We start from the raw sequence: 22,668 nt of genomic DNA on the forward strand, positions 1-22,668 counted from the left end.
CTTTTTCCGGCCTTGGGCACCGGCACCGCGCAGGACAGGCCGCAAGTAGCCGGGACTTGCAGGAACTCGGTCTCAGCCGGTCGCCGAATCACAGAATCTCAGAACCCCCAGCCAGTGAGCCGCGGAATCCCGTCCACCGCTGGGGCCTCCGCCCGGCCTGCCACGCTCCGGGGCGGGCGTGGTGGTAGTTGGGGCCGGAGGGGCGGGGCCTCGAGGCTCCGCCCCGCTCGGCGACTGCTCTCCGGCTCCGCAGCAGCCAGCTGACACTAGTCGCGGAGCCGCCGCCTTCGCTTTCATCTCCGCCTCAGCTTCGGAGGATCCCGGCCAGGAGCGAGAGCCGGCAGCTGGCCCGCAAGCCGCCGCCGCCATGGGGAACCGCGTTTCTCGGGAAGACTTCGAGTGGGTCTACACCGACCAGCCCCACGCCACTCGGCGCCAGGAGATCCTGGGTGAGGTCCGGGCCCGCGCCCCGTTATGTGCGTGCGCGGCCTCCCGCTACCGGGACGCGCCCTCCTCGCGCGGCCCTTGCGCGCCCGAGGCCGGTTAAGAGTCGACTTCCTGCCGCGTCCCGCCGCCCCGGCCGCCTGGCCTCGCGGGAAAAGCCGGGGGAGGCGCTGGGCCGGAGCGGGAGGGAGGGAGGGATCCCCGCGCTCCCCCGTCCCACCGCGTAGCCCCGGCCCTTCGGCTGGGAGGCGCAGGCGCGCCCCCAAGCGCGGGCGTGCGGTCGAGGCCTGGGTTTGCTCAGAGCCGAGTCCCCGCGACTAGGCCACCCTTGGGTAGATCCTCTCGCTTGGAAATTCTCGTGCCGCCGGTCGGCACCGTTTCCTCCCCGTCTCCGTCCTCCCCCTCTCCCCTCCTCCTCCTCTCCCTCTCCCTGTAGCCGGCCCCGGCAGAGCCAGGCTGCGAGCGTGTGCGCGGCAGGGCGTGGTCCTGGAGCATCTGGCGGCCCACGCGCGGGGCGCGCTGACGTTGGTCAGCGCCACCCGGTCATCCTGCCGCAGGCGGCTGCCGCCTTGGGCCGGGGAGGGAACTCGTGGTACCCGACCCGTTTGACCGCAGGGGCTTCTCGGGCCGGAAAGGTAAGCGTTCCAGGGTCCGGATCCTGCTGCGGTCACGGTGTTCTCATTGATCCTCTCAAGGAGGCTCATGCAAGAAGGGCAGATTCATATATATTTTTCATCCATCCCAGTTTTGTGGACGAAAAGGCTGAAGTATGGAAGACTTGCCAAGATTAGCCTTCTGGTCCCCTGACTGCTAGTTTAGGGCCTTTACACCAGGTTAACTAGGCCTTATTCAACTCTCTAGAGGTGTAAGGCGCTCAGCTATTTGCAGCTTCTACATTATATAGAGAATTCTCTCATTTCTCCCAGGGTACTCTTAATGGTAAGCTAGGCATTGTGTTGAGTGCTTTACAAACATTACACAATTTAATCCTGCCAGTAATTAGGTAGGTGTTATTCCTGTTTTAAAGATGAAGTAAGAGTGAATAAGTAAACGTTAGAGGGGAATTCTGATCTGGGTTAGATTACCTTCAAAGCATTGCTTTTAACCTCTTTGCTGTTGTTTCAAAGATCTGGAAACTAGTGGGTGGTAAATTGAATAGAAGGAATTCTTTCTCATACACAGTATTCCCCTAGTTTTTTTTCTCTGCATCCATTTGTGCAATGAAAAGAAAAATCAAGCCCCTGATTTTTGTTGGGTAAGTTAGAAATTTCATGTTTTCACAAAAAGAAAGGAGTTAACCCTTTAAAAACTTTCATGGTCGAGCAGACCCTTCAGAGTTGTCTCTTGGACTAGAGTTCACCTTCTCCAGGTTGCCTGCCTCCTGAATAAAGCAACCTTTCCTTTCCAGCCAATACTTGTCTCTTGAGTCCCGCAAACAGCGGAACCAGAGTTTGGTAGCATGTGGTCACAGATCTAGTAAATGGAGGAATCTAGATTTAAATCCATATCCTTCTGACATTAGGGACTATTTTACACTGTAATAGAACTTTATAAATTGTTAAAAAAAAAAGAGTTAGTAGATCCCTTTGAAATGGATTTGTTAAAATTGAATCAGTAAGTTGGGAGCTTGAACCTTTATAGTTGCTATTAAGGGTATACTTTTAAGAGAGTTTGGTTCGTGGATGCTTTCCTTTTTATTTTTAATCAAAATGTGTAAATCACACATAGGAGATAGCATATGGTACATTTTATCTATGCCTGATCAATACATTACATAAGAATAATCTGGTATCCACGCTATAAAAACCAACTCCTGAATACTGGAACTTAGCTATCTATTTAAAATTCAGAAAATCAAGGAAGTCAAAAGGTGCTTGTTCATGCTTATCTCAACACTGAACATTTTTTCCACAAACTTATCATCACTGGACCGTTTCACTTGGAAAGTAGAAGGACTACATATTTCTCAATGAAAACATCATTTTCCCTGCAGGTGTAAATAAATACTGCTCAGTGTTCCATCTCAGGGGTGGAGATGGAATACCCTCAGGAAAGATAAAAATCTGGAGACTTGTTTAAATTATACTTAAATGGTGAGATATTTCTCAAATGTATCAGGTTTTGGGGGAGAGAGAGACACCAGAGAACATGGATATGTTGTTTAACAACCACCATCTGTATGCTAAATTTACAAAATTTATGTACGAAATTAATGAAGGCTAGGAACTAGACCATTATTAGTGGGTCAGATAATCACAAGAAATGCTCCTTTTACTGCTGTACTTCCACAGTGAAACAGCATTTTTTTAACAGCCTTATTAAAATATAATTCACAAACTATAAAGTTCATCCTTTTTTTTTTTTTTGGCCATGCCGCAGGGCATGTGGGATCTTAATTCCCCAACTAGGGATCAAACCCGTTCCCCCTGCACTGGAAGCTCAGTCTTAACCACTGGACCGCCAGGGAAGTCCTGAAAGTTCACCCATTTAAAGTGTACGATTCAGTGAGTTTTTATAGTGTATTCACAGAGTTTTAAACTATCACTACAATCTAATTTTATAAAGTTTTAGTCACCCTAAAAAGAAACCCTATACTCATAAGCAGTCTCCATATCTTCCAGTCCTGGGCAACCACTAATCTTTCTGTTTTTATAGATTTGCTTATTCTGGATGTTTCTTATGAATGAAATCATAAAATATTTGGTCTTTTGTGACTGACTTCTTTCACTTTGCATAATGTTTTCAAGGTTCACCCATGTTGTAGCATGCATCAGTACTCAGATCCTTTTTGTAAGTTTCGTGTTTGGTGTAAGAGAGAGGTCCAGTTTTATTCTTCTGCACATGGATGACCAGTTTTTCCAGCACCATTTGTTGAAAAGACTATTCTTTCCCCCCATTTAATTATATTGGCATGCTAGTATTGATTTTTATATACTATTACAGCTTTGCAAAAATTTGGTACAGAATTACTTGGAGGAAGTTGATTTGTCTGAGAAAAATGTGCCATCTTTGTTTCATGATTTTAGTGTAACTATGAAGTGTGTGTTATCTTCTATCCCTTGTCAGATGTGTCAGTTTAATCTAGTTTTATGTAAGGTAAAAATGCTGGAGCTCTAAACAGAAATAACACATTTTAATACAAAAGATTTATTACTTATCCACCAATGAATTAAACACTTGTTTGGAGGACTGCTCAAAATGCCCATATTTTAATGAATGACTTATTTGAGTTTTTCATTTATCCCAGGGTAGTTTTAGACGCAAACCTATTGAGTAATCAATAATCAAAAAGTAACCCTCAAAAGGATTATTTTTTTTGGCCTATTGCCTACAAAATTGTTAACATTGATGAAATGAACTAATACCAACAAAGATGAGAGGTTAGGGAGTGGAGACAGAAGAGGGGAAAGGAAAGAAACAAGAATAATTACCTCGAATTAACACTACCTTTATTTCTTATATCTAAAACTAGACTTAAATAACTTCCTGTCTTGCATTTTAAGCTTTTATTGAATTCTTCATTTCACCTTTAGGGAAAAGAGGGTGAAGCTGCTCTTCTTTTTTCTGAATCTTTTCAAGAACACTCTGAAAGACCTGTCCCAAGAAAAAGGTCCTTCTTCCTTTTGCTGTCCTGGGTCAAACATACTTGACAACACACAAAACAAAAGATGTTCATTATATCTGGGCTTCCATCTCTGGAGTGCCGGGATACAGAGAAGAATCTGCATTTGCCTGTAGGAACACTTGCCTGAAATGCAGAGATTTTTATTACTGGCCCTTCCCATAATACTTGGATATTTGCATGTGAATTCAACAAATAATCTAACACAGATTAGTATTGTTCAGTTCTAACGCAAAAAGAAAGAAAGAAGGGGGCGTGGTGTTGTGAATCCATAGAGTTCTTTGGAAATTACCCTAATTTCCAGGTGACTAGAAAAAGTCTACATTGGCAAAAATTTACATATCTAAATGTCTAAAAATAGGAAAATGGTTAGAAGTTACAACTGGCAACTAGAAGTGATTTAGTCATTAAAAAGGAAATTATGAAATCTAAGTATATAATATAGTGTATATAATATGTATATATTATATATAAGTATATTGCATATATAGTATATTGTATATATATTACATAAAAGCATATTGTAATAGTCTGTAATCTGCCAGACACATAGGTTTACCAGATTATGATTACCACTTTGTAAAACTTATAAATTTAATATACAAAAAATTGTTAGGAGTGAAAAGGCAACTAGATAACATGAAATCTTTACTCATTTGTGACTATCTTTCTGTTATTGTGGAGAGTCTAGATTTTGAGCCTTATTTTTTTCCGCATAAATTCTCAATTTGTTGTGACATAGTATTTAGTAATTTTACTGTTGAATACACTCCTTCCCTGTAGTAGACAAATATTTGATAAAGTCTCTAATAGAGGGCATATAATGACTTGGAAAAAGAAAAAAATTAATCCATGTGTTAATGTAATTGATGTTAGTTTAATTATAATTGCAGAACTATTGTGCACTTTTCTCAGTCTCTGAGTTTTTGTTTGTTTTTCCCTTACAGCAAAGTATCCAGAGATAAAATCCTTAATGAAACCTGATTCCAACTTGATATGGATTGTAATTTTGATGGTTCTCACTCAGTTTGTTGCATTTTACTTAGTGAAGGACTTGGACTGGAAATGGGTCCTATTTTGGGCGTATGCCTTTGGCAGCTGCATTAATCATTCAACGACTCTGGCTATTCATGAAGTTTCCCACAACAGTGCCTTTGGCCAATGCAAACCTATGAGGAATCGTTGGTTTGGAATATTTGCTAATCTCCCTATTGGTGTTCCATATTCAATTTCCTTTAAGAGGTATCACATGGATCATCATCGATACCTCGGTGGTGATGGCGTCGATGTGGATATTCCAACTGATTTTGAAGGCTGGTTCTTCTGTACCACTTTCAGAAAGTTTATCTGGGTTATTCTTCAACCTCTCTTTTATGCTTTTCGGCCTCTGTTCATCAACCCCAAACCAATTTCTTATCTGGAAATCATCAATACTGTGATCCAGATCACTTTTGACGTTGCGATTTACTACGTTTTGGGAATTAAATCTTTAGTCTACATGTTGGCGGCAACCTTACTTGGCCTAGGTTTGCACCCAATCTCTGGACATTTTATAGCTGAACATTACATGTTCTTAAAAGGACATGAAACTTACTCATACTATGGGCCTCTGAATTTACTCACCTTCAATGTGGGTTACCATAATGAACACCATGACTTCCCCAACATTCCCGGAAAAAGCCTTCCCCTGGTAAGTAAAGGATTTGATACATGTTCTAATTTCTGATGGTTATATGATCAAAATTACTTTTGACTTGCTCATTTAACATGGAATCTAGTATATTTCGTCCATCTAGGCTGTTCATCAAAGAAAACAGCAAGAGTCCAAGTCCTGAGTTGGCCAGCCTAACTTTACAAAGAGTTCACTGTCCTGGATCCCTAAGCCTAGCGGTAACACGTCTGGTTTAGAATGTTGGGGGATCTGCAAAATTGGCTAACATGTGAAGTAATTCAGAAATAGAGAATGAATTCCCTCTGTGAAGGGAGCAAAAGTTCACATAACCGTTATCACTGTTAAGCTGAATACACTTAGCTAAGGTTTGTGTTGGTTTGTTGTGAAATACAGAGGTCCTACATAATTGCTCTGCAAAATAAGTGAACTTCAGTTTCCAGTACCACAGACTTCCCACAGGTAGGGACCATCTGTTTCCTGTCACATAGACTTTCAGTGTGTCGTTTGTGGAGTAAATGAAAGACAGCACATTGACACTCATCCTTTCACCCTTCCCAAAACAGGATGATCCTCTCCAAACTTCAGTTGTATTTCTGATGAGTTCTCTTATTAGACTTGCCATCCTCAGAATGGATAACTTTTACAATTCCATTACCAAAAAAATGTTTCCGTAATTCTAAAAAGGGGAAGTGGTATGATGTGTAATATCAGGTTTTTTTGATTTTTTTTTTTAGCTGTGATGTAAGGGAACCATAGCCAGGTATTTTATGCTATCATATCCACCCAACCACATTTTATAGATTTCCTCTTCAGTTTTTAAATGTTGACTGTCTGCAGACTCGTATACAACATGACAGTGAAATACAACGTTTGATTATTGATTGGATTGCCAATTGAGGAAAGAAAGATCTAGAAAGGACATTGAGTTAGTGGGGAAATTTTGAATCTGGACCGTGTGATACATAATACTGTGTCATTGTTAAATTTCTTGGGTGCGGTAATGGTATTATGGTCTTGTCGGGGAATGTCCTCGTTCTTAGGAGATATGTGTAGAATATTTAGGGGTGAAGTATTCGGGGTTAGTTTTCATATAATGTCTGCAGCTTTCTTTCATCAAAGAAAGAGCAAAGTATGTGGCGTGTACTATATATGGAGAGAGAGAAAGTGGCCGTGACATAGTGTCAATTGGTGGACCTAGGTGAAGGGCATATGGGTGTTGGTTTTTCTGTTCTTTCAACTTTTCTGTCGGTTTTACATTTTTCAAAATAAAATGGGGGAAAGCACCACATAACTGGCCAAAGACAGCTTTGAAACGGTGTAATGTGGTGCTAGTGCAGCTACTTTGTGTCATTGTGGCCTGAAAAGTGCAGCCCACCTTTGCTTGCCTCTTCCCTGACTAGGACAGTACATTTTTATATTTTAAGAGGTTATGGTTTAAGGAGAAAGCCAGTCACCTTCGGAGCAAAATAATTAATTTTTTCCAATATAAACCACATACTTTGACTTGTAATTTTCTTGAACAGTCCCTGAACTGTTCAGCTCAAACATTACTTGACCTAAGGCCCATGGTTCATCAGTGAGTATTGAGTTCCCACTCCATTCCACACTGTTTTCCTGTTGCTTAGCTAAACTAACACACATTCTCAGAGTTCTCTTAAGTCTTCCTTTTCCGGCTTTTTCTATGGTGTATACCAAGGAGTATCTTGTTCTACAGTTGTTGTGCTGCAGTAGTTATGTTGCATATAACTGTCACGTGGTTAGTTAACAGGTATGTGTAGCAAGGTTTCTTTTAACAGCTTTATTGAGATGTAACTCATAGATACAATTCATCCATTTAAAATTCAATGGTTTTTAGATTGTTCAGAGTTGTACAACCATCGCTGTAATCAATTTTAGAATATTCTTATCACAATAACAAGGTTCTTTAATTTTTTCTATGTTTTTCGTGCTGTCTCTCTTCAACATCTTGGATTCTGTGTTTTTGTTTTCCTTTGGGATTTATTAGGGTAGTTTTTGTACATTTTGTTGAAGCCACAGAATTTTTTCTTACTCAGCAGTAACTAGTTTTGCTTGCTCATCACACTGGCAGTAATTTTTTTAAAAGACATTCTCAACTTGAGATGGCTGAATTGCACACTTGATAAGTGATTAATTTCTAAGTGGCATGCCACAATAATTGATCAGTATTTGTAGGTTCCTTAATGGCAGGGGATCAAGTGGTGCCTTTAAACCCTACAGTGGTGGCCGTGCAGTACCACACTTAAAAAGCAGCGAGCTGACTGGATTGCAAGGATTTATTGTTAAAGATTCCAGCTGCCAACTTTTACAAGTAAACCAGTATATTTAGTCCCTCAGAGCTTGTTGGAGCGTCATTAACTCTAGAGGATCAAGTGTATGTTACTGCTGAAATGGAAGCTGCTTTTTGTTTAGAATTTCCAAAGCTGCTGCTTTTATTTATTTATTTATTTGAGAGGGAGGCGGGAGAAAGTCTCATGGTTTCTCCTGAGTGTGTGTCAGACGTTCATCTGTCATCTGTAATAGGACTCAGCACTCACTCATCTTGCTGTATTTTCCCTTCCAGGTGAGGAAGATAGCAGCTGAGTACTATGAGAGCCTCCCCCACTACAATTCCTGGATAAAAGTACTGTATGATTTTGTGACGGATGATACAATAAGTCCCTATTCGAGGGTGAAGAGGCATCAAAAAGGCAGCGTGGTTCTGGAGTAAATGTCATTAAGGCCAAAGGAATTCCTCTCTGTAACTCCAGAATAGCTGAGAAAGTGGAATTTTTACTAAAAAGACCAGCGACGTTCAGAAGCTGCCCTCCTACAAATTCGAAGTCTGATCTTCATGGTATCAAGAAGCTAATCTGGCTGTAAACAGTCAGCCTGTCTGTGCAGCATTCAGCTTTACTCACAGGAAACTTGTTCACTGTATTACCACCGTGGTGGATGTTTTCACTTAGGTCTGACACTTTGTAAGCATATCATAAAAAAATAGCTTTTCAAAAGCTATTTCTAGTATGTTGTTTTCACTATAAGGATTTACTTTATTAAAACATCTAATAAACTGAGCTGTTGATCACAATAAGTAGTGTGTATCATATTTTTTTTAATTTTACTGTCTTTACACTATAACCAGAGTACTGGGGGTGAGCTTACTTTAAAATTTAAAAAGGCCTGGAACTATCTTTCACTGCAAGCCGAACGACTCATTTTTACTCTTTTCTGTTGTAGCAAAATACATGGAACCTAAATTAGTGCTGAGTCCTGCACAGCCTATTCATAAGTCAAGACATCACTGAGTTTAATCACAGAGAACCTTCAACTTCCTTTTCAGATGCGTGGACTCTCAAATTAGAAGCAACTCAACTAACTGATCAAGGGTTTCTTATCATTTCGTTTCAGCGGAAGCGGGTTGGGTCCGATGGTAGATGGTTGGTGTCAAGTAGCCAGTATCGAGGGCTGTTAGGCCGGCAGTCCTGGTTACCTGAAACGTGTCATTTGGGTAAATTTAGTGTACTATGGTGAACTATTTTTTTATCTTTTTTTTTTTTTTTTGGCCGGGCTGCACAGCATGCGGCATCTTCCCCTGACCAGGGATCGAACCCTGTGCCCCCTGCAGTGCGAGCTCAGACCACTGGACTGCCAGGGATGTCCCCGGTGAACTATTTTAAAGTAGTCCATGGTATCAAAACATCAAATAGTCTACAGTTTGTACATAACACCAACCCTCTGTCATCCTGAATACGAGATATTATAAAATTCTTACTTTTATAATTCCCAGCTGTATTGCAGTTTCGCATGCTGGTGGTGAAGCGTACCACGCTCATCCTCAGAAGGATTGGGTTTTCACAGACCTCATTTGGGGAGACAGAGTACTTTGCCTTCCCTTCCCTATCCTCTTGCCTGGGACAATTCCTACTGTCTTCGAACTATTGCTTAATGACCCTTTGCTTTAACGTTTAGAGTGATAACAGAACCAACTTTACAATTCAGATGTACGGGCTCAGTCAGTAAAAGTATCTGTGAAACCTCCCCTTGGGTTTGACACTAACTGAGCCCTCCACTCACTCCCCTTTGCTGTAGAACTTCAGTCAGTGGCTCAGCTGCCTTGCAAGTGCTGAAAACCCCCAGCTCTGCCAGCTCAGCCCCCTCTCAGTTCCATTTCCTTCCTGGTCCGTAGACGGGGGTGCCTCATTTTCCTTCCCAAAACTTGCCAGTTCTGCTTACATGACCTCTTGCCTGATGGAGGGTTCAGCCTCCTAGCGGTCTCCAGGCCAGTCTAGCTTTCATCTGCCAGCTTGGGCCATTCTTTCTGTCACTGGCGGTGACTTCCAAAGAGAGACCTACGAATCAGGGCGGCAGGAAGGCTGGGTAGCAGAGCCTTGAAGGCACAAGGATAGGTCCTGAGACATGGTTCAGTAGCTTTGCACGAGTTCTCCCTTCTGCCTAGATTCCCTTTCCCCATTCCTGGTCTGGGTCCTTCGGGCTCACACCAGTATTTGGTAGCCCATCCCTCTCGCCAGCAGGTCAGGTGCCACTTTTTGGACTCTCCAACCAGTGTTTGTTTATCTCATTCATGGTCCACATACTATTTTGTAAATACACTTTGTTTTCCCCTGAGGCTGTAATTTCTTAGGGGCAGGGATGACCTTTTATTTCTCTGTTCCCCAACGCTAACAAGAACAGTGCTTGGCTCAAAGTAAGTGCTTAATGAATGGAGAGAGACCAACAGAGGCTATCCTTAAACTTGAGAAGCTTTTCATTGAGAAGCTTTTCATTGAAAACAGAAACAAGGGCTTCACTGGTGGTGCAGTGGTTAAGAATCCACCTGCCAATGCAGGGGACATGGGTTCGAGCCCTGGTCCAGGAAGATCCCACATGCCTCAGAGCAACTAAGCCCGTGCACCACAACTACGGAACCTGCGCTCTAGAGCCCACGAGCCAGAACTACTGAGCCCGCGCACCTAGAGCCTGTGCTCCGCAACAAGAGAAGCCACCAAAATGAGAAGCCCGTGCGCCGCAACGAAGAGTAGCCCCTGCTCGCCGCAACTAGAGAAAGCCCGCGTGCAGCAATGAAGACCCAACGCAGCCAAAAATTAATTAAAAACAAAAAAAGATGGAGGGCATTTGAATAACCTTTAAGTGAGTGTGTATTCAGTCCACTGAACACTGTGGCCATTTATTGAGAATTCTTATTCACGGAGCCCTGAACTAAGTTTATGCATTATCTTATTTCATTCTCAGTATGTCTGTGATGTAGGTAGTACTATTAATATCTTCATTTTATAGACGAGAAGACAGGCTCAGAGAGTAGCTGGCTCAAGGTCACACGTAGTGAGTTGCAGAGACAGGATCTGAGATTGAGACAGTGACTCCAGAACCCAGACGCTTGACCATGCTTCCCAGGGCTTGTCTAATGAGCCTAGTCCTGCAACGGGAGCGGGAAGGAAAACATAGTTCCCATGCGTTACCAGACGTGCTTTCCTTCCACTGTCTTGTCCATCCCTTCCTGTGTGCCAGCAGCTCTGGCTAGATCTCTGGGGGTTTTTGACTTAACGATCTAAAATTCTTTTTTATTTTCTTTTAAGAGGTCAGCTTTTTATTGAACATAATACAAAGGAGATTTAATCAAAAAGACCAAAGCCTATGCCATTGTCAGACTCCTCAGAGCCTTCTTTCTTGGCTCCCATTTTGTCCTCCATCAGGGCAGGACCTCCTGCTGGGCAGGGCCACTAGCCCTATGCTGCAGATAAGCGTCTTGGTGTTGACATTGGCCAGGGCCTTTGCAAACAAACCTGGCCAGAAAGGTTCGACATTCACACTGGCTGCTTTAATGAGGGCGTTGATCATACCCTACGTTAGTGGCATCTCATCCTCGTGCAGGATAAGGGTTGGGTAGATGCAGGTGAGCTCGGAGACGGAGGCTGTGGAGGGGTGTGTGCCGAGTGGGCGGCTGCCAGGTGCAGGTGCCCCCAGAAATGAGGGCCTCACTTCAACACTGCCTTAGCTTCCGTGGAAAGATCAAGCATTTTAGCAGAAGCTGAGGAAACGGCCCATCTAAATTCTAGTATGAAACACTAAGGTTTAAATCCAAAGTAAAAATGCACTTACTTATTCATTCTACAGGTACTTGGCCAGGCACTGAATTAGGCAGAGAGGATGCAAAGACAAATCATGGTCCCCAGTTAAGGAGCTGATGCTCTAGTGCTGGGATATGCAAATGGAATCAGAATTCAGTAATAAAGCCATTTGGGCTTCCCTGGTGGCGCAGTGGTTAAGAATCTGCCTGCCAATGCAGGGGACACGGGCTCAAGCCCTGGTCCGGGAAGATCCCACATGCCGCGGACCAACTAAGCCTGTGTGCCACAACTACTGAGCCTGCGCTCTAGAGCCCGCGAGCCACGACTACTGAGCCTGCGTGCCACAACTACTGAAGCCCGCGCACCTAGAGCCCGTGCTCCACAACAAGAGAAGCCACTGCAATGAAAAGCCTGTGCACCGCAATGAAGAGCAGCCCCCGCTCGACGCAACTTGAGAAAGCCCGCGTGCAGCAACGAAGACCCAACACAGCCAAAAATAAATAAACACGATAAATTAAAAAAAAAAAAAAAAAGAAAAAAAAAAAAGGGCTTCGCTGGTGGCACAGTGGTTGAGAGTCCGCCTGCCCATGCAGGGGACACGGGTTCGTGCCCCGGTCCGGGAGGATCCCACATGCCGCGGAGTGGCTGGGCCCGTGAGCCATGGCCGCTGAGCCTGCGCATCCGGAGCCTGTGCTCCGCAACGGGAGAGGCAACAACAGTGAGAGGCCCGCGTGCCGCAAAAAAAAAAAAAAGCCATTTGCAGCAACATGGATGGACCCAGAGATTATCATACTAAGTGAAGTAAGTCAGAGAAAGACAAACATCATGTTATATCACTTATATGTGGGATCTAATATAAAAATGATACAAATGGGACTTCCCTGGTCCAGTGGCTAAGAATCCGCCTTCCAATGCAGGGGATGTGGGTTCGATCCCTAGTCAGGGAACTAAGATGCCACGTGCCGCAGAGCAACTAAGCCCGTGCACCACAACTAGAGAGAAGCCCGTGTGCTACAATGAAAGATCCTGCGTGCCGCAATTAAGACCTGGCGCAGCCAAAAATAAATAAATAAATATTTTTAAATAAATAAAAATTGTGAATCACTTTGTTGTAACCTGAAACTTACATGATATTAAAAAAATAATACGAATGAACTTTTCTACAAAACAGACTCACAGATCTCAAAATAAAATTTATGGTTACCAAAGGGGAAACGTGAGGGGAAGCAATAAATTAGGAGATTGGGATTAACATACACACACTACTATATATAAAATAGATGACTAACAAGGAGCTACTGTATAGCACAGGGAACTCTACTCAATACTCTGTAATGACCTATATGGGAAAAATCACTTTCCTGTACACCTGAAACATACACAACATTGTAAGTCAACTGTACTCCAATAAAAATTTTTTAAAAAAGAAAGAATTCAGTAACAAAGGACTCAGTGCCTTACATAGGAGAGTCACGACGTGGCTGGAACTGAATGGAGGGCACACAACAGTGCCGTTGATCAGTGTCTGAACTCTGCCAGACTGTGTCCACGGGCTCGCATTTTAATCCATGTTGGCCTGGGGGAGAGAGATACCATATCCCACATGCTCACATGAAGACATGGAGGTTCCAAGAGATCAGTGTGAGGGTGTGCGCTGCAAGCAGCGGGGCTGTCCACGCCTGTGCTCTTGCTGTTCCACTGGCACAGCTGACTCAGAAGTTACTTTGCTTGGATAAGGAGGGAAATGTGTTATTTCTTGTCTTCTTAGGAAAACTCTCCAGGAGCCTTAGTCATTTGAAATGAAGCAAGGATAGTCTAACCCTAGGGCTGGGAAGGCCCTGAAAAATCTTTACCTTCAGAAACCCAACAGCACTAAACCCCTGAGACCGTCTCGGTGTATCTGATTCTGAGATAGGACAAGGATGAGGGTGGCACCTGCAACGGGGGCTCAGAGTGGAGGAGAGGTGGCAGCAGAGACCTGAAGACATCAAAGCCAGAGATCCCCACTGGACTGAGGGTGAGGTCTGCGATGGGGATTAGCAAAACAGAGTGTGGTAACAACCCAGGGAGGGTCCCCGTTGGAAAAAGGAGCAGCATTTGACAACAGAAGGATATGCAGGTCAGAGCATGCCGGTACTTTTTGGTTGGAAAATTGATGACATGGTAGAGGAAGAAGAAGATTGGGGAGCGTCATCTGAAAATGGAGTTTGTTTTTGCCGAATTTAATCCAAATTGGCAGATGGTTCATAAAGCAAATAACTGGACCCAGCAGAGGGGAAGCTTTCAGATGCTGACAAGTGAATGCATCACTGCTGCTCACAGGTAGCTGCTGTAACAGGTGTGTGTGAACTGGCACACGAAGATCAAAAGGAAGGGGTCCGAGGGGGTCTGGGGCACACACTTAGAATTTTCTTCAAAAGACAGAACCCAAAGAAACCCAGGCAGCATTTCTAGAGTTAAAAGTGGATTACGTGGACTTCCCTGCTGGCACAGTGGTTAAGAATCCACCTGCCAATGCTGAAGACATGGGTTCGATCCCTGGTCTGGGAAGATCCCACATGCCGCGGAGCAACTAAGCCTGCAAGCCACAACTACTGAGCCAGCCCGCCTGGAGCCCATGCTCCACAACAATAGAAACCACCACAATGAGAAGCCCGTGCGCTGCAAACGAAGAGTAGCCCCCGCTCGCCACAACTAGAGAAAGCCCACGTGCAGCAATGAAGACCCAAACACAGCAAAAAAAGAAAAGAAAAAAAGAGTGGATTACGTGTTACCAGGCACATATCCCTGTATTTGTAATCCTCAGCAAAGACACAGAATCGTTGCATCATGAAATGACCTGGAGGAATAGAGTTGGCCTCAATGTTGGGTTCCTTGTAGGTCAGCAATTCATTAATGCAAGGAGGGCCACTAATATTCCTCCCCTGTGAAGTCATTATGCAAGGCTGCTGGAACAGGCCCTTGAACCCAGAGTAACCCTTCATTGGTCAAAAAGGGAAGGGGATAGTCCTTTGTTTCGCAGTGGTCGAAGCCTCCAATTTCCTTCCCACTTATGAGCTGAGATTATTTTGGCACATGGAGGGTAGGGTTGAGGTTTCCAGCCCCCTGAACAGCAGTCTCCGATCTTAGCCATAACCACACATCTTTTTTTTTTTTTTTTTACAATTTTGCAAGCAAATTTTATTTATTTTTAAAATTTTTATTGGAGTATAGTTGATTTAATAACCACACGTCTTGACAACTGGTTTCCCCTCCAGGCTGGGCCTTAAGTGTGCCAGAAAGTGGTTCTTTTCTGCTGTTGTCTTGAGTGAAAGCACTTTCATATCACCTTTCCATGCTTTGTCATGTCTGTTTCAGCGCTGACAATGAAAGCGCTGGCCTAACCAGCCAGGCTTCTAAACCCTGCATGTCCCCTTGGTTCCGTGCACACCCGACCAAGTGCCCCCGCTGGGGTCGCCGCTTTCTCTTCACAGGCTCAAAAGTAAATCTGGTAGCTCACCCACTGCACGCGACTTTAACGACTTTTAGAGTTGAAAACAACTGCAGATTCTAATTCAAACTCTGCCATCCCTCGATTTTGTAAAAGAAAGTTTTTCATCTCCAGCTACCTTCTCAAAAACAGATAAATAAAAGCAAGAGGATTCACCAAAAATCAACTCTGAATGACAGATTCATCAAATTCCTGAAGATTTCATTCTTTCCCTTCAGAGTACCTGATTCCCTCTGGGGCCCCAGCCCAGGGCCACCAGACAAGCTGGGTCTAAAGCAGTTTGACCAGAGCTGTTTGTTTCCACCAGAGGGAGGAGCTGGGCCAGAGGAAAGGGCAAAAGTCAAATTCCAAAAACCTCCTTAGTCCTTTGGGAACTGAGTTGGCCTTTGGCTAACTGATCTAGAGTCCCTGATTCTCTTCCTTTGTAGAGTCAGGAGATTTCTCCAACTATGTGTGAGATTCCTCCACCCCTGAGCTCTCGGGCCAGGCTCCCTGGGAAGTGCCTGGGTGGACTCCGATGGTCTCACTCATCCCTTTGATCCCTTTGTTGTCTCCTTTCTTAAAGGATCAGAGATAAGAGTGATCATAGGGACTTCCCTGGTGGCGCAGTGGTTAAGAATCCGCCTGCCAATGCAGGGGACATGGGTTCTGGCCCTGGTCTGGAAAGATCCCACATGCCAAGGAGCAACTAAGCCCATGCGCCACGACTACTGAGCCTGCTCTCTAGAGCCCGTGAGCCACAACTACTGAGCCCACATGCCACAACTACTGAAGCCCATGCACCTAGAGCCCGTGCTCCGCAACAAGAGAAGCCACTGCAATGAGAAGTCCGCGCACCGCAATGAAGAGTAGCCCCTGCTCTCTGCAAGTAGAGAAAGCCCGCGCGCAGCAACGAAGACCCCAAACAGCCCAAAATAAATTAACTAAAAAAAAAAAGAGTGATCATGTATTAGGAAAGTCACTGTCTTTTCTCTCTTTCTTTCTTTTTTAAAATAAAAACCCTACATCCTGACAAGAATGGTTAAGTGTTTGTTATTTTAATATTTGTTTATTTATTTGGTTGCTCCAGGTCTTAGTTGCGGCACGTGGACACCTTAATTGCGGCTCGCGGGCTCCTTAGTTGTGGCATGAGAACTCTTGGTTGCAGCATGCATGTGGGATCTTAGTTCCCTGACCAGGGGCAGAACCCGAGTCCCCTGCATTGGGAATTCGGAGTCTTACTTAACCACTGTGCCACCGGGGAAGTCCCAGTGTCTTATTTCAATTTAGCATCATTATTTCCTTTTAAATCTCACAATGTAAAGTTGGTAATCTTACTTCCATTTACAGGAGGAGGAAACAGAGAATCCAAGAAGTTACGTAACTTGCTTCAGGCTAGCCAACTTTTTATCTCCCAGAACCCAGACCTTAAGTAGCTTGTTCCCAAGCCCAAGCCCTAGCCCACACAGCGTTGAGGCTTCATGACTGAAGTTACTTACTTATCTCTGAAGAACCTCTGTTTGTTCGTGTGTGAAGCAAGGGTGTTGGGCTACAGTGCCATGCAGTTTGGAATCCTGGGGTCTCTGAATGCTCTACCATAAAGGCTGAAACCCACCCGCTCCCCATTCTCCTCCTCATATTCCAGGGAGAAACACCTAACGATGCCACAAGCTGTCTCTGCAACTAGCTCAGGCCCATGGTTGAACTTCTAGGGAAAAGTGACATTGCTCCAGACCCATTTGGACCTGCCTGCCCTGAGGGTTACCTAGGCTCTGTAAACATTTACTGAGTAAACGCATAATGTAAGCACAGGTGTAGGAAGAATTTAATCTACTTCACAGAATGATACGGTAAGAAGCCAAACTTTCTGAGGACGAAAGGGCGATAAATCTACTTGTTCCCAGAGAACCCTAACTGGGGGGCTGCCAATATTGATGGGGGTCCTGCCATGTGCCAGGCACTGGGCTGTTGCCTGGGCTGGTCTCTTCATGCCCTGTTAATCTTCCCATTGGTACCAGCCTCATTTCGCAGCCAAGAAAACAAATGAATAGGAAAGCATAAGTAACTTGTCTAAAGCCACAGTCAACTCAAGTCCAGTGTCTAAATTCAAAGTCCATGAGTTTTGCATTTGGAGTTACAATGAACATTTTTCTTGAATTCAGAGCCCTCTCCTAATTAGTGTAACGTGTGAAGTTTTTTTTTACAGATAATATCAATTCCAACACTCCCAGGAATTTGGGCAGCAGGCCCAGCGACATGGTGGCACCCAAAAGGGTGGGAGTGGGGATGGGTGGCATAGCCTGTAACTCCCTCAAGTTATTTCCACATTTGACGGGACCACAGGGTGCTTAAGCAGAAGTCAGAACAGGAGCCTGTGGCCTGGAGCTCACTTTTTTTTTTTTTTTTTCCTGCGGTACGCGGGCCTCTCACACTTGTGGCCTCTCCCATTGCGGAGCACAGGCTCCGGACGTGCAGGCTCAGCGGCCGTGGCTCACGGGCCCAGCCGCTCCGCGGCATGTGGGATCTTCCTGGACCGGGGCACGAACCCGTGTCCCCTGCATCGACAGGCGGACTCTCAACCACTGCGCCACCAGGGAAGCCCAAGAATTTTTTCTTTTTAATTGTAGTAAAGTCCACATAACAAAATTTACCTTCTTAACCATTCCTAAGTAGTATTAAGTACATTCACATTGTTGTACAACCAATCTCCAGAGCCGTTTCATCTTACAGAGCTGAAAGTCTGTACCCATTGAGCAAGTCACCCTCCCCCAGCCCCTGGCATCTGTCATTCTACTTCCTGTCTCTATAAGTTTGACTTGAGTGGTTTCCTCTTTTCAGCAAAACTCATCACTGGGTATGTCAATCCACACCACCAGCATTCCACAGCAGGCCTGTCTCACACTAGAGCAACAAAGGCAGGTAATAATTAGTCAGAGAGGGAGCCACACCCACCGCAGCTTCAGGCGAGGGCAGCTTTCAACACCCTGACTCATTCCCCCTTTGCAGCTGGGGCTTATTAAAGAGCTGCCGATTGTTCTACTGGAAGCGGTGCCCCAGCTTCGGAGCCGCTATTGGGCAACCGCAACTGTGTTTCCGTCATTAGCCAACACAGGGGAGCTGAAGCTGGGTCCCGCTTACTCAGGGTTCTCCGCACTTAGCGCAGCTGTTGAGACGATTTGGTTCCTAACGACCTGATCTGAATACTTGTCGCGGGACCGAATGGGTACGTGAAATGGGGTTTTCAAAACACAGCTTCCTGTGAGTGTGTGTGGGGACGTGTCAGGCCGCAGGGGTGAAAAGGGAAGAAGGAGGAGGCCCCTCCCCACAGGGGCCCTCACCCCACCTCCCACGTGACTCGCATACCTGCGGACGCACAGCAGACACACACACACACACACACACAGACAGACACACACACACACACACACACACACACACACACACACACACACACACACACACACACACACACACACACACACACACACACACACACACACACACACGCAGGATTTCCAGGCTTCCGCTGCCTCTCCCGTGCCTGTGCTGCAGCCACAGCGGGCTTCCTTTTGTTCCCCGTGCACCCCCGGGCCCACTGTCCTGGGGCCTCTGCGGTCGTCGTGTCCCGCCTCCCCGCACCCTGCCGCCCCCCAACATTAGGCCGCGTCCCTGCATGGCCAACGCTTTCTCAACACCCAGGTCTCACCTCAGATGCCATCTCTTTAAAGAGGCCTTTCCTTACCAACTGCCTGCTTTTGAGTTTCCCCCAAAGCGGACCCAGAAACAAGAATTCGGTGCAAGCCACTTATTTGGAAGGTGGTCCCAGGAGCACGACGAAGGGATGGGGAAATAAGTCAGATAAAGGTCACCTTGGTGCTGCGGCTCCTGAGACTGGACGGACCACACCGCAGAATGTCCCACCAGTGGTTACGGGGTGTCTGCCTTAGAGTAGTTCAAGAAGCCCTGGATGTCTTCGCTGTGTTTTTCTGCATCTGCACTTACGATAAAAGATCTTTTAAAAAGTCCCTCTGGGGCTTCCCTGGTGGCGCAGTGGTTGGGAGTCCGCCTGCTGATGCAGGGGACACGGGTTCGTGCCCCGGTCTGGGAAGATCCCACATGCCGCGGAGCAGCTGGGCCCGTGAGCCATGGCCGCTGAGCCTGCGCGTCCGGAGCCTGTGCTCCGCAACGGGAGGGGCCACAGCAGTGAGAGGCCCGCGTACCACAAAAAAAAAAAAAAAAAAAAAAAAAAAAGTCCGTCTGAGGGAGGAAGAGGCTGAGGTGTACATTCACCAACCCCTGTTCCTCTCTGGCTGGTGGATTCTCCTGAGGCCACTTCTAGTCTGCTGGGGCTGGGGCTAGAGGAAGCCCTTGAGAGACCCAGGAGGGCTTCTGCAAACGGGGGACTGGGATCTCCAGAGTGGGTGGAGAGGACAGGAGGGGCACTGATGGGTCTGCTGGGCCCCTCGCCACACAGTTTGCCACCCACATCCCAGGGGTAGAGCTGCTGCCACGCTGAAGAAGCTTACACCTCAGAGCCTCCTGCTGGCACAGGCCCCCTGCAAGCCCTGGAGGAGCCCTAGCCTTGTGTTGGGGGTTGAATCGTGTCCCCCCAAAAAGACACGTTGAAGTCCTAGCGCCCATACCTCAGAATTGGAACTTATTGGACATAGGGTCATTGTGGATGTGATTAGCCAAGATGAGGTCATGCTGGTGGGGGGTGGGAATAAATTGGGACTTTGGGACCGATATATATACACTGCTATATATAGAATAGATGACCAACAAGGACCTACTGTATAGCACAGGGAACGCTGCTCAGTATTCTGTAATATCCTAAATGGGAAAAGAATTTGAAAAAGAATAGATACATGTATATGTAAAACGGAATCGCTTTGCTGTACACCTGAAACTAACACAACATTGTTAATCAACTATACTTCAACATAAAATAAAAATTAAAAAAATAAAAAAGACAAGGTCATGCTGGAGGAGTGGGGCCCTGATCCAACAAGCCTTAGAAGAAGACGTCAACACAGGGACAATGCCATGTGAAGGTGAGGCCGGGGGGGTGCACCTACCAGCCAAGGAATGACTGGAGAGAGGCCTGAACGCATGCGCCCTCAGAGCCCTCTGAAGGAACCGACACCTTGGATTTCTAGCCTCCAGAACTGTGAGAGAATTGTTGAGGCTCCCAGTTTGTGATACTTTGTTATGGCAGCCCTGGGAAACTAATAGCCCATGTATTCTTTTTCTAAAAGAGGGTCCCCAAATAAGCTTCAGGCTCCACAAAACTGGGATCTGCCCTTGCCCATTTCCCTTGTTTACTTCCTAGTATGCCTCTCCACCGGAAATCATCCTATCCAGATATTTGTTCAGTTCAGTCATGAACCATCACAGGGGCTTTGTGAGAGCAGAAGCCGTATTTGTCTGTTTGCCACCGTGTCCCCAGCTCGCCTACAGAGCCTGGAAGTGCTCACTAAACTTTTGCTGAGTAATAAGTATTTAACTGGCTTCCAAGGGGGTTTGGATACATGGAGCACGGCATTGTTACCGAACCAAACTTGGGCCTGCTCACCCATAAGCCAATATGCTGATACTGGGCTGTGGTGAAGGAAAGTATGCATTTACTGCTGGGCTCCAAGCAAGGAGTCCAGGTGGCTAGTGCTTAAAAGGCCCACACTACCTGAAGGCTATCAGGAAAGGGTTTTTTTTTTTGTTTTTCTTTTTCCGCTATGCAGGCCTCTCACTGTTGTGGCCTCTCCCGTTGCGGAGCACAGGCTCCAGACGTGCAGGCTCAGCAGCCATGGCTCATGGGCCCAGCCGCTCTGCGGCATGTGGGATCTTCCCGGACCGGGGCACGAACCCGTGTCCCCTGCATCGGCAGGCGGACTCTCAACCACTGCACCACCAGGGAAGCCCAGGAAAGGTTTTTAGACAGGATAAGGGAGGGTTGGGGCGGCGTGCACGATCAGCTCATGGACATTCTTCTGATGGGTTGGTGGTGAGGTCATCAGGAGTCAACATCACCCACCTTCTGGTTCTGGGGTCTGCGTGCTTGAGGGCAGCATACAGTTAACTTCCACCTGGTGGGGATTTCAGTATCTGCAAAACAGCTCAAACGACATGGCTCAGAATATTATCTATAGCCCTTGAGGAGAAACTAAAGATCCCTGACCTTGTTTAGTGGCTAAACTATTATTATTTTGTCTTGCTTGACTGTTTTCCTTTGCTTCTGCATTTTCTCACTTCTCTGATGAAATTTATTCTTTAGAACTCAGGGAAGGCCTAGGAGGATAAAGTTTTTCTATAAACAAGAGCCAGGCAGAGGACATGGGTGGGAGGGGTCTGTCCCAGAAAGGCCAGCATAAGGCAGACAATCCTAGAATGGAGTCCAGAGAAGCTGGTTGGCAGCCCTCACTTTACAGACCTTTCAAAAGTCATTCTTTCTTGATGAGGGTTGGTTCACAAAATCATTCAGGGTTGGCAGACCCGGCATGGTGCTATGGACTCAATGTTTGTGTCCCCTTGAGACTGATATGTTGAAGCCCTAAGCCCCAATGTGATGGCACTAGGTGGTGGGGCCTTGAAAGGTATTAAGTTTATTTTATTATTTATTTATTTTTGGCTGCGCTGGGTCTTCGTTGCTGTGCGCGGGCTTTCTCTAGTTGCAGCGAGCAGGGGCTACTCTTCCTTGCGGTGCACGGGCTTCTCATTGTGGTGGCTTCTCTTGTTGCGGAGCACGGGCTCTAGGTGCACGGGCTCAGTAGTTGTGGCTCGCGGGCTCCAGAAGCGCAGGCTCAGTAGCTGTGGTGCACGGGCTTAGTTGCTCCGCAGCATGTGGGACCTTCCCAGGCCACGGCTCGAACCCGTGTCCCCTGCATTGGCAGGCAGATTCCTAACCACTGTGTCACCAGGGAAGTCCGAGAGGTATAAAGTTTAGATGAGGTTGTGAGGTGGGTGTGGGGAGCCTTCATGATGGGATTAGCGCCCTTATGAAGGGAGACACCAGAGCTTCCTCTCTCCACTCACACAAAAGAGGTCATGTGAGCACATGGTGAGGTGGTGACCTCTACAAGCCGAGAGGGGAGGTGTCAGAATGAAACCTACCTTGTCGGCACCTTGGTCTTGGGCTTCCCAGCCTCCAGCACTGTGAGAAATAAGTGTCTATTGTTTAAGCCCCCCAGTTGGTGCTATTTTGTTAAGGCAGCCACAGCTGACTGAGAAAGATGATATCAAGTAGTTCATGTAAGAAACATCTTGGATTTTTAAAAACTGGCTGCAAGGAAGGTGATTAAAAAAAAAAAAAAGACAAAAAAAAGAAACTTAGTGCAACCTGGGTTACCCATCCAGCGTGCTGTGTTAATGATCAGACCTC

At 46.0% G+C, this 22,668-nt stretch overlaps 1 protein-coding gene, 1 long non-coding RNA gene and 1 pseudogene across 3 annotated transcripts in view; 1 reads left to right on the forward strand and 2 right to left on the reverse strand.

Moving 5' to 3' along the window:
• Nucleotides 1–587, reverse strand: part of LOC115859443 (uncharacterized) — a 37,734-nt gene extending 37,147 nt beyond the window's left edge. For both annotated transcript variants that reach the window (XR_009564290.2, XR_009564281.2), the window contains exon 1: nt 1–587. This is a non-coding gene — a long non-coding RNA (uncharacterized lncRNA).
• DEGS1 (delta 4-desaturase, sphingolipid 1) lies at nt 226–8,823 on the forward strand. Its single transcript, XM_030868395.3, has 3 exons — nt 226–449; nt 5,014–5,756; nt 8,320–8,823. Exons 1-3 carry the CDS (start codon nt 368–370, stop codon nt 8,464–8,466), a joined length of 972 nt encoding a protein of 323 aa, XP_030724255.1. The 5' UTR covers nt 226–367; the 3' UTR covers nt 8,467–8,823.
• LOC115859532 (large ribosomal subunit protein P1 pseudogene) overlaps nt 6,312–22,668 on the reverse strand; it is a 23,724-nt pseudogene continuing 7,367 nt past the window's right edge.

The sequence above is a fragment of the Globicephala melas genome, chromosome 1, assembly GCF_963455315.2.
Source record: "Globicephala melas chromosome 1, mGloMel1.2, whole genome shotgun sequence".
Taxonomy (NCBI): Eukaryota; Metazoa; Chordata; class Mammalia; order Artiodactyla; family Delphinidae; genus Globicephala; species Globicephala melas.